This window comes from Oncorhynchus clarkii, chromosome 1 (genome assembly GCF_045791955.1).
Source record: "Oncorhynchus clarkii lewisi isolate Uvic-CL-2024 chromosome 1, UVic_Ocla_1.0, whole genome shotgun sequence".
Taxonomy (NCBI): domain Eukaryota; kingdom Metazoa; phylum Chordata; class Actinopteri; order Salmoniformes; family Salmonidae; genus Oncorhynchus; species Oncorhynchus clarkii.
In genome coordinates, this window is record NC_092147.1 from 7736046 (window position 1) to 7754728 (window position 18683).

The 18683-nt window shown below is 42.6% G+C and overlaps 1 protein-coding gene across 1 annotated transcript; it reads left to right on the forward strand.

Moving 5' to 3' along the window:
• The first annotated feature begins 9481 nt into the window (after positions 1 to 9481).
• Positions 9482 to 17614, forward strand: LOC139414936 (5-hydroxytryptamine receptor 3A-like). Its single transcript, XM_071162587.1, has 10 exons — positions 9482 to 9511; positions 9785 to 9848; positions 10533 to 10702; positions 10900 to 10944; positions 11225 to 11331; positions 15192 to 15361; positions 15664 to 15836; positions 16073 to 16283; positions 16856 to 17059; positions 17322 to 17614. Exons 1-10 carry the CDS (start codon positions 9482 to 9484, stop codon positions 17612 to 17614), a joined length of 1467 nt encoding a protein of 488 aa, XP_071018688.1.
• The last annotated feature ends 1069 nt before the right edge of the window (positions 17615 to 18683 follow it).

The following is an 18683-nucleotide window of genomic DNA, read 5'->3' on the forward strand; positions in this document are numbered from 1 at the left end:
AATTACCATAACTTTAACAATTGTTTGTTTGATCTTCTGGCTTCACTGAGTAAGTGTGTTGACTTATATATTACTATATTAGATTAAATGTATTTTTCTTTGACAAATAAACATGCTTTCACGAAAACCACTGTTTCATTACAAACAACAATTCTTTGGGGTCATCTGAGATATTTTCTGAATTGTAATGTTGATGGTGGATCAATGACATGCAAAGTAGTGTATCATCCAAAAACCACATCTTTCACTAAGTTATTTTTTTGTTGTATTTCATTAGGATCCCCATTTTCTGTTACAAAAACAGCAGCTACTCTTCCTGGGGTCCAACACGAAACATGCAACATTACATAATACAGAACATTAAAAGACAAGAACAGCTCAAGGACAGAACTACATGCATTTAAAATGGCACACATAGTCTACATGTCAATACATACACACAATATCTAAGTCAAGATAGGGGAGAGACATTGGTCCGTGAGGTGTTGCTTTACTTGTTTTTGAAAACAGGTTTGCTGTTCATTTGAGCAATGTGAGACGGAAGGGAGTTTCAGGCAATAATGGCTGTATATCATTTGTTCACTTTCTTGATTTTGTTCTGGATTTGGGGACTGTGAAAAGACCCCTGGTGGCGTGTCTGGTGGGGTAAGTGTGTGTGTCAAAGCTGTGTAAGTTTACTATGGAAACCATTTGGAATTTGCAACATATGAATGTTTCTTCTAAAAAGAAGAAGTGATGCAGTCAGTCTCTCCTCAACCCTCAGCCAAGAGAGACTGGCATGAATAGTATTTATATTAGCTCTTTGATTACAATGAAGTGCAAGACGTGCCACTCTGTTCTGGGCCAGCTGCAGCTTAACTAGGTCTTTCTTTGTAGTGCTTGACCACATGATTGGGCAATAATCAAGACAAAACTAGAGTCTGCAGGACTGTTTGGAGTGTGGTGTCAAAAAGCAGAGCATCTCTTTATTACAGACAGACCTCTCCCCATCTTTACAACCATTGAATCTTTGTGTTTTGACCATGACAGTTTACAATCGAAGGTAACACCAAGTAATTCAATCTCCTCAAGTTGTTCAACAGCCACACTTTCATTACCAGATTCAGCTGAGGTCTCGAACTTACGGAACGATTTGTACCAAATACAATGTTCTTAGTTTTAGAGATGTTCACTTCCAGTTTGTTACTGGCCACCCATTCCAAATCTGACTACAACTCCTTGTTAAGGGTTTCAGTCACTTCATTAGCTGTGTTTGCTGAAACGCACATGGTTGAATCATCAGCATACATAGACACACAGGCTTTGTTTAATGCCAGTGGCAGGTCAATGGTAAAAATATAAAAAAGTAGAGAGCCTAGAGAGCTGCCCTGCGGTACACCATATCCTACATGTTTAACATTACAGAGGCTTCCATTAAATAAAAACATTCTCAGTTCTATTAGATTGATAGATCTGAATCCACATTATGTCAGAGGTTGAAAATCCATAAAACATACAGTACCAGTCAAAAGATTGGACACACCTACTCATTCAAGGGTTTTTCTTTATTATTAGTAGTTTCTACACTGTAGAATAATAGTGAAGACTTCAACATTATGAAATAACACAGATGGCATCATGCAGTAACCAAAGAAGTGGTAAACAAATTATTCAAAGTAGCCACCTTTTGCCTCAATGACAGCTTTGCACACTCTTGACATTCTCTCAACCAGCTTCATGAGGTAGTCACCTGGAATGCATTTCAATTAACAGGTGTGCCTTGTTAAAAGTTCATTTTGTGGAATTTCCTTCCTTCTTAATGTGTTTAAGTCAATCAGTTGTGTTGTAGCAAGGTAGGGTTGGTATACAGGTAAGGTTGGTATGTTTCGTAAAATACCAAGTTCATATTATGGCAAGAACAGCTCAATTAAGCAAAGAGAAACAACAGTCCATCATTACTTTAAGACATGAAGCTCAGTCAATCTGGAAAATGTCAAGAACTTTGAATGTTTCCTCAAGTGCCGTCGCAAAAACCATCAAGCGCTATGATGAAATTAGCTCTCATGAAGACCACCACAGGAAGGAGGACCCAGAGTTACCTCTGCAGTAGAGGATAAATTCAAATTTACCAGCCTCAGAAATTGCAGCCCAAATAAATGCTTTACAGAGTTCAAGTAACAGACACATCTCAACATCAACTGTTCAGAGGAGACTGCGTGAATCAGGCCTTAAGGGTCAAATTGCTGCAAACAAACCACTACTAAAGGACACCAATAACAAGAAGAGACTTTCTTGGGCCAAGAAACATGAGCAGGGGACATTAAACCAGTGGAAATCTGTCCACTGGAGATTTTTGATTCCAACCGCAGTATCTTTGTGAGACGCAGAGTAGGTGAACGGACGATCTCCGCATGTGTGGTTCCCACTGTGAAGCATGATGGTATGGGGGTGTGTTAAGGGATTTTTATCTATAATGACTAATTATGTATACATTTCAATCAGGATGTGCTAATCAGAATACTATTATGTTACTGTATATGTACTAATCAGAATACTATTATGTTACTGTATTTTTCTTAATCCTAGTACTGAATATAATGTGTGTAAATATAATCAAGGATTAGAACAATGACGGTCTGTTCCTTGGTAGAAATGAATGAACTAAATCTTCAGACTGGCTAGAATGCTTATCTACACCGGAGGACCTTGGCTCAGCCATAAATAATTTTAAATTGGTAGGGATACGATGTGGGAAGGCTTGAGATACTGCCTTTGTACCAGGGGGGGAGAAGAGACGGGTTGGTACTGGAACTAATGACGTCATTTTCAGTTTATAACCTGGTAACCTGTATCGTGTTGGGTACTCTCGTGAATAAAGGCTGCTATTTGACTTTAAGACCGGGCTCTGTCCATTTCTATAAAATAAGGGTCTTACAAATTCTTATGAATTGATAGTGTTTAATTTTAATTGGGTATTAAAACAGAGGAATTAAATTCCTGCAACAGGGTGCTTTGCTGGTGACACTGTCGGTGATTTATTTAGAGTTCAATAACCAGCATGGCTACCACAGCATTCTGTAGCGATACGCAATCCCATCTGGTTTGCGCTTAGTGGGACTATCATTTGTTTTTCAACAGGACAATGACCCAACACACCTCCAGGCTGTGTAAGGGCTATTTGACCTAGAAAGAGAGTGATGGAGTGCTGCATCAGATGACCTGGCCTCCACAATCACCCGACCTCAACCCAATTGAGATGATTTAGGATGAATTGGAATGCAGTGTGAAGGAGAAGAAGCCAACAAGTACTCAGCATATGTGGGAACTTCTTCAAGAGAGAATGCCAAGAGTGTGCAAAGCTGTCATCAAGGCAAAGGGTGGCTACTTTGAATCATTCAAAATATAAATATATTTTGTTTGTAAAACGTTTTTCATTCCAACATGTGTTACTTCATAGTTTTGATGTCTTCTCTATTATTCTACAATGTAGAAAATTGTAAAAATAAAGAAAAACCCTTGAAAGAGTAGGTATGTCAAAATCTTTGACTGGTTCTGTATGTTTTCTTAACAACAGGTTATGGTCAATAATATCAAAGGCTGCACTGAAATCTAACAGTACAGCTTCCATCCCTGTCTACAGTGGTACTGTAGATCTCCTCAATGTGTACAGTGGTACTGTAGATCTCCTCCCTGTCTATAGTGGTACTGTAGATCTCCTCCCTGTCTATAGTGGTACTGTAGATCTCCTCCCTGTCTATAGTGGTACTGTAGATCTCCTCAATGTCTACAGTGGTACTGTAGATCTCCTCAATGTGTACAGTGGTACTGTAGATCTCCTCCCTGTCTACAGTGGTACTGCAGTAAGAACAGGGAGGTCTTCTCCTCCCTGTCCACAGTGGTACTGCAGTAAGAACAAGGAGGTCTTCTCCTCCCTGTCCACAGTGGTACTGCAGTAAGAACAGGGAGGTCTTCTCCTCCCTGTCCACAGTGGTACTGCAGTAAGAACAAGGAGGTCTCCTCCTCCCTGTCTACAGCGGTACTGCAGTAAGAACAAGGAGGTCTCCTCCTCCCTGTCCACAGTGGGACTGCAGTAAGAACAAGGAGGTCTCCTCCTCCCTGTCCACAGTGGGACTGCAGTAAGAACAAGGAGGTCTCCTCCCTGTCTACAATGGTACTGCAGTAAGAACAGTGATATTATCTCCTCCCTGTCCACAGTGGTACTGCAGTAAGAACAATGATATTATCTCCTCCCTGTCCACAGTGGTACTGCAGTAAGAACAATGATATTATCTCCTCCCTGTCCACAGTGGTACTGCAGTATGAACAGTGATATTATATCCTCCCTGTCCACAGTGGTACTGCAGTAAGAACAATGATATTATCTCCTCCCTGTCCACAGTGGTACTGCAGTAAGAACAATGATATTATCTCCTCCCTGTCTACAGTGGTACTGCAGTAAGAACAATGATATTATCTCCTCCCTGTCCACAGTGGTACTGCAGTAAGAACAATGATAGTATCTCCTCCCTGTCCACAGTGGTACTGCAGTAAGAACAAGGAGGTCTCCTCCCTGTCCACAGTGGGACTGCAGTAAGAACAAGGAGGTCTTCTCCTCCCTGTCCACAGTGGTACTGCAGTAAGAACAAGGAGGTCTCCTCCCTGTCTACAGTGGTACTGCAGTAAGAACAAGGAGGTCTTCTCCTCCCTGTCTACAGTGGTACTGCAGTAAGAACAAGGAGATCTTCTCCTCCCTGTCTACAGTGGTACTGCAGTAAGAACAAGGAGGTCTTCTCCTCCCTGTCCACAGTGGTACTGCAGTAAGAACAATGATATTATCTCCTCACTGTCTACAATGGTACTGCATTAAGAACAATGATATTATCTCCTCCCTGTCTACAGTGGTACTGCAGTTTAGATGTTCCGCACAACTTGTTTGCATAAAGGTAACCTGTTTAAAATTGATTTCCTCTTTCACTGTGATTAATGTATTTTTCATTTGTTCTTTCTGGCTTGTTTTATGGTACATAGTTTTGTTGTAAACAGAAAGGTGTTAATCTGTCAATGTTTGTTTTAATAAAGATGTTCCTCTAAAAATACCTTGTTACAAGTGTGAATCATGACTTTGAGAGAACTTGAAAGTTATTATATTACTGAGAATGATACATTTGACAAATACGTGCGTAGCCTGCAGCATTACCTGAGTGGTGAGGTTTTACCAACTTGACACAACATAGTATATTATGTTACATGATACAAGTTTTGTCATTTTTGGAGGTTGCCAATGTCCCTTATGAATAACCTTGGCCTTATTGACAGTGGAGTAAAGTACTTATGTAAAAAATACTTTAAAGTACTACCTAAGAGTATTTTGGGGGTATATGTACTACATATGACTATTTATATTTTTGCCAACTTTCCCTTTAACTTAAATACATTACTAAAGAAAATAATGTGCTTTTTACTTCATACATTTTCCCTGACACCCAAAAGTACATTTTGACAGGAAAATGGTCCAATTCACACACTTATCAAGAGAACATCCCTGGTCATCCCTACTGCCTCTGATCTGGCGGACTCACTAAACAGAGAACATCCCTGGTCATCCCTACTGCCTCTGATCTGCAGGACTCACTAAACAGAGAACATCCCTGGTCATCCCTACTGCCTCTGATCTGGCGGACTCACTAAACAGAGAACATCCCTGGTCATCCCTAATTTCTCTGATCTGGAAGACTTACTAAACAGAGAACATCCCTGGTCATCCCTACTGCCTCTGATCTGGCAGACTCACTAAACAGAGAACATCCCTGGTCATCCCTACTGCCTCTGATCTGCAGGACTCACTAAACAGAGAACATCCCTGGTCGTCCCTACTGCCTCTGATCTGGAGGACTCACTAAACAGAGAACATCCCTGGTCGTCCCTACTGCCTCTGATCTGGAGGACTCACTAAACAGAGAACATCCCTGGTCGTCCCTACTGCCTCTGATCTGGAGGACTCACTAAACAGAGAACATCCCTGGTCGTCCCTACTGCCTCTGATCTGGAGGACTCACTAAACAGAGAACATACCTGGTCATCTCTACTGCCTCTGATCTGGAGGACTCACTAAACAGAGAACATCCCTGGTCATCCCTACTGCCTCTGATCTGGAGGACTCACTAAACAGAGAACATCCCCTGGTCATCCCTACTGCCTCTGATCTGGAGGACTCACTAAACAGAGAACATCCCCTGGTCATCCCTACTGCCTCTGATCTGGAGGACTCACTAAACAGAGAACATCCCTGGTCATCCCTACTGCCTCTGATCTGGTGGACTCACTAAACAGAGAACACCCCTGGTCATCCCTACTGCCTCTGATCTGGAGGACTCACTAAACAGAGAACATCCCTGGTCATCCCTACTGCCTCTGATCTGGAGTACTCACTAAACAGAGAACATCCCTGGTCATCCCTACTGCCTCTGATCTGGTGGACTCACTAAACAGAGAACATCCCTGGTCATCCCTACTGCCTCTGATCTGGAGGACTCACTAAACAGAGAACATCCCTGGTCATCCCTACTGCCTCTGATCTGGCGGACTCACTAAACAGAGAACATCCCTGGTCATCCCTACTGCCTCTGATCTGGAGGACTCACTAAACAGAGAACATCCCTGGTCATCCCTACTGCCTCTGATCTGGAGGACTCACTAAACAGAGAACATCCCTGGTCATCCCTACTGCCTCTGATCTGGAGGACTCACTAAACAGAGAACATCCCCTGGTCATCCCTACTGCCTCTGATCTGGAGGACTCACTAAACAGAGAACATCCCTGGTCATCCCTACTGCCTCTGATCTGGAGGACTCATTAAACAGAGAACACCCCTGGTCATCCCTACTGTCTCTGATCTGGAGGACTCACTAAACAGAGAACATCCCTGGTCATCCCTACTGCCTCTGATCTGGTGGACTCACTAAACAGAGAACGTCCCTGGTCATCCCTACTGCCTCTGATCTGGAGGACTCACTAAACAGAGAACATCCCTGGTCATCTCTACTGCCTCTGATCTGGAGGACTCACTAAACAGAGAACATCCCTGGTCATCCCTACTGCCTCTGATCTGGAGGACTCACTAAACAGAGAACATCCCCTGTTCATCCCTACTGCCTCTGATCTGGAGGACTCACTAAACAGAGAACATCCCCTGGTCATCCCTACTGCCTCTGATCTGGAGGACTCACTAAACAGAGAACATCCCTGGTCACCCCTACTGCCTCTGATCTGGTGGACTCACTAAACAGAGAACACCCCTGGTCATCCCTACTGCCTCTGATCTGGAGGACTCACTAAACAGAGAACATCCCTGGTCATCCCTACTGCCTCTGATCTGGAGGACTCACTAAACAGAGAACATCCCTGGTCATCCCTACTGCCTCTGATCTGGAGGACTCACTAAACAGAGAACATCCCTGGTCATCCCTACTGCCTCTGATCTGGAGGACTCACTAAACAGAGAACATCCCTGGTCATCCCTACTGCCTCTGATCTGGAGGACTCACTAAACAGAGAACACCCCTGGTCATCCCTACTGCCTCTGATCTGGAGGACCCACTAAACAGAGAACATCCCTGGTCATCCCTACTGCCTCTGATCTGGAGGACTCACTAAACAGAGAACATCCCTGGTCATCTCTACTGCCTCTGATCTGGAGGACTCACTAAACAGAGAACATCCCTGGTCATCCCTACTGCCTCTGATCTGGAGGACTCACTAAACAGAGAACATCCCTGGTCACCCGTACTGCCTCTGATCTGGAGGACTCAGTAAACAGAGAACATCCCTGGTCATCCCTACTGCCTCTGAGCTGGAGGACTCACTAAACAGAGAACATCCCTGGTCATCCCTACTGCCTCTGATCTGGAGGACTCACTAAACAGAGAACATCCCTGGTCATCCCTACTGCCTCTGATCTGGAGGACTCACTAAACACAAATGCTTCGTTTGTAAATGATGTCTGAGTGTTGGATTGTGCCCCTGCCTATCCATAAATAAATAAAAACAAGAAAATTGTGCCGTCTGGTTTGCTTAATAGGAGGAATTTGAAATGATTTATACTTTTACATTTTAGCAATTCCATGTACGTTTGATAAGTAAGTATATTTAAAAACAAATACTTAAAAACTTTTACTCAAGTAGTATTTTACTTGACCACATTTTACTTGAGTCATATTCTAGGAATCTTTACTTTTACTCAGAATGACAAATGAGTACTATTTCCAACACTGCTTATTGATTAGGTACCATTGATACTATAGCATTTAATCCTATGTGTGTGCTCTTCTTACCCTTGTCTTTCCTACCATCTCTCTTTCATTCTCTCTTTATCTTACATTATTTATTTCTCTCTTTCTTTCTTTCATTCGTTATCTCCCTCTTCCTTTGCTCTCCGTCCCTCTCTCTCTCTCTCTCATCTCTCTCATCTCTCTCTCCTTCTCTCTCTCATCTCTCTCTCTCTCTCATCTCTCTTTCCTTCTCTCTCAATCCCTCTTTCCTTAGGTCGAACTAATTCCAGGACTCATATTATCACCCATCTATAATTAAATTATCAGCCTATATATTGTGTCAGACACAAGATAGAGAATAAACAATACCGTGCAATTCATAACACAAGTTATATAACAAATGATTTGGGTGGGAGAGCTGAATGGGGGGACATTGGGACACCTGTTCCTTTGTGTGCTGAGGTGAACCCCCCAGCTCATTTCCATAGCCCAGTACATGTATTGTCTGCAGAGCTGTGGTACACTATCGTCCGATGCCCACTGGTTGCACTTGTTGCGTAGGTTGGCACACCACAGCTCTAAGGTGAAATGTCTCCTAGGTACAGGTCTAGGATCAGACTCTCCTCCCCCAATCCTAACCTTAAGCATTAGTGTGGAAAATGATACACTGACTCAGGATCAGCATCTAGGGGCAACTTCACCCTCCACCACAGCCATTTACTGTGGCTCACGCCTGTTTTGTATCCAACCCCCTGCAGGTAAAGTAGCTCTGTACCACAAGAGTTCACCTGCTCTACTGACCACCTCATTTGCCCCAAGGTTTATGGATCTCACTCATGGTCTTCTCTGTTGCGAGGAATATTGCTAGAAATATATACATATATATATATTTATTTATTTTTACAATTTCTATGTTGAGTTCATTGTAGAATCAAGAAATCCCTGACTCTTTGTGTCACTTCTAACGTATCAGAGATCTTTGTTGCAGGAGAACTGTGTTCAAACTTGAAAACAGTCTGGAGCTGTAAGATTTTCGGTGGATTCTCCAACAGCAAATTATGATATGACAATACATCAACATAAGTGTTTAACTATGCAAATTAGTCTGTATATATACAATTTGTTCCAGCTGGTGAAGAGGTGCTATCGATGGGTGTTCGGAAACAAAGCTTTGCTCTGAACAGTTCTTCAGCCAGAGGATCGAAACGGTCAAGAACTTGTAGCTTACTGCTTAATGGCAGCCAAGGTTTTTTCCAAAATGGAGGTAAATATCTTTCATTCTAATGTCTTTTGTGACAATTAGGGGTTGTACGTTACTTAAGTTGTGTGTCTGTGTGTTGTACTTCAATGCATTACCGTAAATGGTCAAAACATTTGTTCGGTGTTTTTACGTAAATTAAGTTGTGAATTCATTAAGTAATTCATGGTGTTATACAATTTGTGTTAATTATCAAACATACACTAAACAATGGACCGTATCTCTAAAATACAGTTTGACCTTTGAACCTAACAGTGATTTTTTAAATGACTATTTCAGTCTCAACGATGGTGGGTCAGTTCCCACCAGGTTCTGTTCATCATCTGCTGCATCATGGTACAGGGTAGGTACAGCTTGGACACGGGGAAAGAAAAAGTAAAGTCAACTAATTTAAGTAAACTTAAAATATTATATTTGAGTAATAGTTTGTTTTAATTAATTTTTTAGTTTTATGTTCACTTTTTGATATTACTTGGGGTATCTGATACCTTAACGATCAAGTTCATAACATAATTTATTTGTGGGTTTGCAGTCAATTCATTTCACCATCATATGAAAAAGTACCAAGGTCTTCATCATTCAAACAAGATTCTAATAATACGCAAGAACCCCAATACGCAAGAACCCCATTCATTGGTAAAATGAAAGACTTTTCACTGAAGATGTTCTTATATTTGACCTAATTTACCAGATTCTCGTATCCAGAGCAACATACAGTAGTGAGTGAATACATGTTTTATTTTATTTAACTAGGCAAGTCAGTTAAGAACAAATTCTTATTTTCAATAAAGGCCTAGGAACAGTGGGTTAACTGCCTGTTCAGGGGCAGAACAACAGATTTGTACCTTGTCAGCTCGGGGGTCTGAACTAGTCCAACGCTCTAACCACTAGGCTACCCTCCCACAGGTCCCCCATGGGAATTGAACCAACAACTCTGGCATTGCAGCACCATGTTTTGCCAACTAGGCCACACAGGGTCATAACAAAACCACAATATAAAGCAGCATGGTTACCATTGTTTCCCCAGCGCCATGCCTGAGATGTAAGATAGTGGTGAACTGCACCAACCCCAACACCATATCCCTTCTGGCCGCCCTGGAGAACGTCATGAAGTTGTACTCCATACGACCTGTCATGAACCTCTCAACCCCCACCAACATCAGCATGTACTTCACCCTCTACGGCATCCTGGGTGTGGTAAGGAGTAGTAGGACAGCATGGTATCCCTTTCAACTGGTTCACCTGAGGAGACATACCATTAAATCCATCAATGTATTTGACATGTGCTATATTGTTCTGAATGTTCCTCCACATCCTGTTTTGTAGATCTATTGAAAATGTGGCTTTATTGCCTTTACTTTGTATCCTACAACAAAAAGTAATTCTCTTTTCAGGAGGAAAAAGCACAACTGTTGTACACCTACATTTGGCTGGTGAAGGTAAACTTATTATTTTTGCAAGTATACGTGCACAGTGTATGGGAGTCATTATCAATGTGCACTTTGGTTTCTGATTTTCCTACAGCACCTGTGTTAAGGACCTTACTTCACATTACTTCATATTTGTTAGGGCACCAATATGTACATGCATAGCAATAGTAATATATATTTGGTTAAAACAAACCAAATACATTTCATCTTTGAATGTATCCTAACATCATATTATAATTTTAAATGCTGCTTACAAACATATTGTATTGTTGCTAATGTGTTGTTTTAGGAATGGGAGAATGAATTTTTCCGCTGGGACCCAGTCCAATGCGGCTCTGCCAATATTTCTCTCCCCAGGGAAAGGTTCTGGTCACCAGATGTGGTAATCAATGAATTGTGAGTTAAACATCTCTATAGTCTATAGAGATACGATATACTTGTTTTTTTGATGAAACATTGACTTTGGTCTTCCTGATATTAGCCCATAGAAACACATTGAATAACAGACATAATACATGGAAAAACACAATCAAAAAATTTTGATAAGGAAGTTTGTTTTAAAGTGTCTGTCGTATATCTGAGAGATATACGACAGACTACTAAAACTACTTCAACATACACTGAACAAAAATATAAACACGACATGCAACAATTTCAACGATTTTACTGAGTTACATTTCATAGGAGGAAATCAGTCAATTGAAATAAATTCATTAGACCCTAATCTATGTATTTCACATGATTGAGAATACAGATATGTATATATTGATTACAGATACCTTAAAAAAACATAACAAATGGGCCTAAGGATGTGCCCTGCGGTACTTTTGTGCATTCAAATTGCCGGTTGGACGTACTGTGAGATTCTCTAAAATGACATTTGAGGCAGCTTATGGTGGAGAAATGAACATTCAAATCTCTGCCAACAACTCTGGTGGACATGCCTGCAGTCAGCATGCCAATTGCACGCTCCCTCAAAACTTGAGACATCTCTTGTGACATAACTACCCCTTTTACAGTGGCCCTTTATTGTCCCCAGCACAAGGTGCACCTGTGTAATAATCATGCTGTATAATCAGTTTCTTGATATGCCACACGTGTCAGGTGGATGGATTACCTAATCCATCCACCTGACACATGTGGCATATCAAGGCATATCAAGAAACTGATTATACAGCGTGATTATTACACAGGTGCTACTTTGAAGAATCTCAAATATATATTTTAAAAAATGTATATTTCACCTTTATTTAACCATGTAGGCTAGTTGACAACAAGTTCTCATTTACAACTGCGACCTGGCCAAGATAAATTAAAGCAGTGCGACACAAACAACAACACAGAGTTACACATGGAGTAAAACAAACATACAGTCAATAATACAGTAGAAAAGTCTATATACAGTGTGAGCAAATGAGGTAAGATAAGGGAGGTAAGGCAATAAATAGGTCATAGTGGCAAAATATTTAAGATCAGGAATTGGCTTTGGGGGTGACCAGTGAAATATACCTGCTGGAGCGCGTGCTACGGGTGGGTGCTGCTATGGTGACCAGTGAGCTGAGATAAGGCGGGGCTTTACCTAGCAATGACTTATAGATGACCTGGAGCCAGTGGGTTTGGCGACGAATACGAAGCGAGGGCCAGCCAACGAGAACATACAGGTCGCAGTGGTGGGTAGTATATCGGTCTTTGGTGACAAAACGGGGGGCACTGTGATAGACTGCATCAAATTTATTGAGTAGAGTGTTGGAGGCTATTTTGTAAATGACATCGCCAAAGTCAAGGATTGGTAGGATAGTCAGTTTTACGAGGGTATGTTTGGCAGCATGAGTGAAAGATGCTTTGTTGTGAAATAGGAAGCCGATTCTAGATTTCATTTTGGATTAGAGATGCTTAATGTAAGTCTGGAAGGAGAGTTTACAGTCTAACCAGACACCTGAAGAGCATGCATTTAGTTTTACTTGCATTTAAGAGCAGTTGGAGGCCACAGAAGGAGAGTTGTATGGCATTGAAGCTCGTCTGGAGGTTAGTTTACACAGTGTCCAAAGTAAAAAAGTAAAAAGAAGTAAAAAGAATAGTGTCGTCTGCGTAGAGGTGGATCAGAGAATCACCAGCAGCAAGAGCGACATCAATGATGTTTACAGAGAAAAGAGTCGGACTGAGAATTGAACCCTGTGGCACCCCCATAGAGACTGCCAGAGGTCCGGGCAACAGGCCCTCCGATTTGACACACTAAACTCTGTCTGATAAGTAGTTGGTGAACCAGACGAGGCAGTCATTTGAGAATCCAAGGCTATTGAGTCTGCCGATAAGAATGTGGTCATTGACAGAGTTGAAAGCCGGTCGATGAAGACGGCTGCACAGTACTCTCTTTTTTCGATGGCGGTTATGATATCGTTTAGGACCTTGGGCGTGGCTGAAGTGCACCCATGAACAGCTTAGAAACCAGATTGCATTGCGGAGAAGGTACGGTGGGATTTGAAATGGTCGGTGATTTGTTTGTTAACTTGGCGTTCGAAGACCTTAGAAAGGCAGGTTAGGATAGATATAGGTCTGTAGCAGTTTGGGTCTAGAGTGTCTCCCCCTTTGAAGAGGGGGATGACCGCGGCAGATTTCCAATATTTGGGGATCTCAGACGATACGAAAGAGAGTTTGAACAGGCTCCATAATAGGGGTTGCAACAATTTTGACGGTTAATTTTAGAGAGGGTCCAGATTGTCTTTCAGAACATCAGCTATCTGGATTTGGGTGAAGGAGAAATGGGGGAGGCTTGGGCAAGTTGCTGTGGGGGGGCGCAGGGCTGTTGACCGGGGTAGAGGTAGCCAGGTGGAAAGCATGGCCAGTCATAGAAAAATGCTTCTTGAAATTCTCGATTATCGTAGATTTATCAGTGGTGACAGTGTTTCCTAGCCTCAGTGCAGGGCAGCTCGGATGAGGTGCTCTTTTTCTCCATGGACTTTACAGAATTCCAGAACTTTTTGGAGTTTGTGCTACAGGATGCAAATTTCTGTTTGAAAAAGCTGACCTTTGCTTTACTGCCTGTGTATATTGCCTGTGTATATTGGTTCCCAAATTCCCTGAAAAGTTGCATATCGCGGGGGCTATTCGATGCTAATGCAGTACGCCACAGGATGTTTTTGTGCTGGTCAAGGGCAGTCAGGTCTGAAGTGAACCAAGGGCTATATCTGTTCCTGGTTCTACATTTTTTGAATGGGGCATGCTTATTTAAGATGGTGAGGAAAGCACTTTTAAAGAACAACCAGGCATCCTCTACTAACGGAATGAGGTAAATATCCTTCCAGGATACCCAGGCCAGGTCGATTAGAAAGGCCTGCTCACTGAAGTGTTTTAGGGAGCGTTTTACAGTGATGAGGGGTGGTCATTTGACCGCAGACCCATTACGGACGCAGGCAATGAGGCAGTCATCCCTGAGATCTTGGTTGAAGACAGCAGAGGTGTATTCAAAGGGCAGGTTGGTTAGGATGATATCTATAAGGGTGCCCGTGTTTACGGATTTGGGGTTGTACCTAGTAGGTTCATTGATAATTTGTGTGAGATTGAGGGCATCTAGCTTAGATTGTAGGATGGCCGGGGTGTTAAGCATGTCCCAGTTTAGGTCAGCTAACAGCACAAGCACTGAAGATAGATGGGGGGCAATCAATTCACATATCGTGTCCAGGGCACAGCTGGGGGCAGAAGGTGGTCTATAGCAAGCGGCAAAGGTGAGAGACTTGTTTCTGGAAAGGTGAATTTTTTTAAGTAGAAGCTCAAATTGGATAGTAAGACTGAACTCTGCAGGCTCTCTCTGCAGTAGATTGCAACTCCGCCCCTTTTGGCAGTTCTATCTTGTGAGAAAATGTTATAGTTAGGGATGGAAATTTCAGGGGTTTTGGTGGTTGGCAGAATGTGCTAAGGCAGTGAATAAAACATTTAGGGAGGAGGAGGCTTCTAATATTAACATGCATGAAACAAAGCACTGCAATTACTCAGACACCATTAATTTGGCTCTGCTACTTCCAAACGTTGAGTTCTCTATATTTCTAGCATTACTATTGTTTCAGAAAATACTTCTTGTTTTACTCATAGAATTATTCTTATTATAATTTTGGGGAGGGAAGGATATCCTTACAAACATTTTAATTCTGCCCTTTTTTATTGCACTTGTAACAGATTCAGTCACAATTAAAAAATATAAAACATATTATTTATATCATGCCCATCGTTTGAAATTGTCCCCGTTTCACCCTGTTTTACAGTATGGATGAAAACAGATCTCCCGTCATCCCTTATGTGTACATTAAGCACACTGGTAAAGTGCGAGAAGCCAAACCTGTCAGAGTGGTTAGCTCCTGTAACCTGGACATCTACACCTTCCCCTTTGACGTCCAGAACTGCACCTTCACCTTCAACTCCTACATCCACCGCGGTAAGACGTCAATGCAACCATGCTTTAGGGCCTCTTTGAACATAAGGATCCTATGCCAAACCCATCGCTCCTTCTCTCCCAAAAAAACATCCTGACTCTATCTTGTGATCTGAAATGATGGATGTGAAACAGGATGGTCCATTGGTTCAACTGAGTTTTTGATCAATTACTCGGTGTCAACCAAGGGATCTGTTTGGTGTTAGGCCCAAGTTTACCATCCCCTCAGTACAGATCATGTTCTGCTTCCATATAGGTTCAACCCATTCATCCCAGGATGTCCCATTCATTTTTCTCCCCTGCAGTGTCGGACATAAGGATTATTTTAGGGAAGAAGGTGGAGGACATCCTGAAACGCTCCATTAGCGTGTTGTCCACCGAAGGGGAGTGGGAGCTGATGGACATCAAATCCAGGAGGTTCAATTTATCAGCACTCGATCAGGGAGAAAGCAACCCATATGATGAGCTCTGCTTCTACGTACGAACCCAAAGCACTGCAATTTCTCAGATGCCATTAATTTGGCTCTACTACTACAGAACGTTGAGTTCTCTATATTCCGAGCATAACAATTGTTTCAGAGAGTACTTCATGTTTCACACATAGGATGCTAATCCGGCTAATTATGGCTTTGTCTTGTCTGAAATGGGAATATGTTGCATAACACCAAAACACCCTTGAAGGTTGACATTGACCGTTGTGTCTCTGAACTGTAGATTGTCCTGAGGCGCAGAGCAACCCTCTATGTGGTGAACCTCCTGATCCCCAGCTTCTTTCTCATCACTGTGGATCTCTTCAGCTTCCTGCTGCCTCCCCAGAACGTGGACCGCTCCTCCTTCAAGATGAGCCTTATTTTTGGCTACTCCGTCTTCCTGCTCATCGTGAATGACCTGCTGCCAGTCACAGGAAGCACCATACCATTGATAAGTGAGTATGAGAGCCTCCCAGGTGGCGCAGTGGTCTAAGGCACTGCATTGCAGTGCTAGATGTGTCACCAGAAACTCTGGGATCGAGCCCAGGCTCTGTCGCAGCCAGCTGTGACCAGGAGGTCCATGGGGCGACGCAGAGCATTGTCCTGATTAGGGAGGGTTTGGCTGGCAGGGTTATCCTTGTCTCATCATGCACTAGTCACTCCTGTGGTGGGCTGGGTGCAGTGCAGGTGTATGGTGTTTCCTATGGCACATTGGGTTGGATGTACTGGCTTCTGGGTTGGATGTACTGTCTTCTGGGTTGTGTCAAGAAGCAGTGCGGTTGGGTTGTGTTTCAGAGGATAGCCTCTCCTGAGTCTGTGCGGGAGGTGCAGTGATAAGACAAGACTAACTACCAATTGGATACCATGAAAAGGGGGTCAAAAAAAGATAAGTGAGTACGAAAACATGTGTGCTGGAAACACCATTTTTGTCATAGAGTTAGGTGTTATTTAATTAGCTGAAGTCCACTTCCTTTGTCTTCCTAAGAGTGGCTGAATATTTTACTCTCTTCACCTCCCGCACATGCAGATGTGTTCTTCGCCATCTGCTTGGCTCTGATGGTGGCCAGCCTGCTGGAGACTATTCTCATCACCAACCTCCTGGTCGGCTCCAGTAACTTCCACCCAGTGCCTGGCTGGGTCCGAGTGCTCGTCCTGCGCTTCATGGGCACCCTCGTCTGGCTGCCTCAGAAATCCGGAGAGGACAAGATCATCCTCAATCCAGTTGAAGGAGGTACCCTGTCTGATCCTCCAGGGATTTACAATTACACAGACTTTCATTCAGTTAGCAGATCCTTGACTTGTTCAACCCAATGCAATATAGTGAAGCATTTAATCACAGGCCTGAACAGTAACATAAATGCAGGAATCACTCACTACATTTTTCCAGACACTTGACTAGGTCCGACCTTAGACAACCAATAATTTCTGTCTTTAGGAGGTATATTCATAATTTCTCCTTTCTCCCTTCCTTCCCTCTTGTCTCTAAGAAACAGACGTGAAAGTCTGCCCTCTAGTGACGGTGGAGAGACAGGTTCAAACAGGAGAACCAGGTAAGATGTGGGCTGAGGCAGGCGATCCAGCCCTGGCGGAGCTGAGGAAGCTGGGCAATGAGCTCCAGTCCATCCGCCTCCAGGTGGCCCAGCATGTGGACGGGAACCAGATCTCCCAGGACTGGATGCAGGTGGGCTACATCCTCGACCGGCTGCTGTTTGGTGTCTACTGCATCTTCATCACCTTCAGCTTCATCGTCATCCTCAGCATCTGGAGTAATTCGTGCAACCAGTGATGTCATTACAAAAAATAGGTGGTTAAACGCCATTCGTTGTGAATAAAGTAACGCTCCCGATATGTTCTTCGCATTTTTCCACGATCGGTGGCTAAATGTTTGTGTAAAATACAAAATGTGTGGAAGTAGTGCTTACCCTCCACTACACCACCGTGTACAAGACCTAAGAGTCTCCCATGTTGTCAACTGCTGATTAGATTTAAAAACAATTACCTTAAAATGAGCATAACTTTAACAATTGTTTGTTTGATCTTCTGGCTGCATTGAGTAAGTGTGTTGACTTATATATTACTATATTAGATTAAATGTATTTTTCTTTGACAAATAAACATACTTTCACAAAAACCACTGTTTCATTACTAACAACAATTCATTGGGGTCATCTGAGACGTTTTCTGAATTGTAATGTTGATGGTGGATCAATGATGATGAAGATGAAGATCTGTCACGCAAGACACGGATCAATGACATGCAAAGTAGGGGGATCATCCAAAAACCACATCCTTGTTTGATTAGAGTGTCGACATACAGGAAGTTATTTTGGCGTATTTTCTTAGGATCCCCATCAGCTGTTACAAAAGCAGCAGCTACTCTTCCTGGGGTCTACACAAAATATGAAACATGACAATACAGAACATTAATAGACAAGAACAGCTCAAGGACAGAACTAAATCAATTTAAAAATGTCACACGTAGTCTACATGTCAATACATTCACAAAAAATCTAAGTCAAGATAGGGGATTGTGCCATCAGGTGTTGCTTTACTTGTTTTTGAAAACAGGTTTGCTGTTCATTTGAGCAAAATGAGATGGAAGTGAGTTTCATGAAATAATGGCTCTATATAATTTGTTAACTTTCTTGATTTTGTTCTGGATTTGGGGACTGTGAAAAGACCCCTGGTGGCGTGTCTGGTGGGGTAAGTGTGTGTGTCAGAGCTGTGGAAGTTTACTATGGAAACCATTTGCAATTTGCAACATACAGTATGAATGTTTCTTCTAAAAAGAAGAAGTGATGCAGTCAGTCTCTCCTCAACCCTCAGCCAAGAGAGACTGGCATGAATAGTATTTA

Coding starts and splice junctions, on each gene's coding strand:
- LOC139414936 (XM_071162587.1), top strand. CDS start 9,482: ATGGCAGCCAAGGTTTTTTCCAAAATGGAG. Junction 10,703..10,899: donor TCTACGGCATCCTGGGTGTG/GTAAGGAGTAGT, acceptor TTCTCTTTTCAG/GAGGAAAAAGCACAACTGTT. Junction 15,837..16,072: donor ATGATGAGCTCTGCTTCTAC/GTACGAACCCAA, acceptor TCTGAACTGTAG/ATTGTCCTGAGGCGCAGAGC.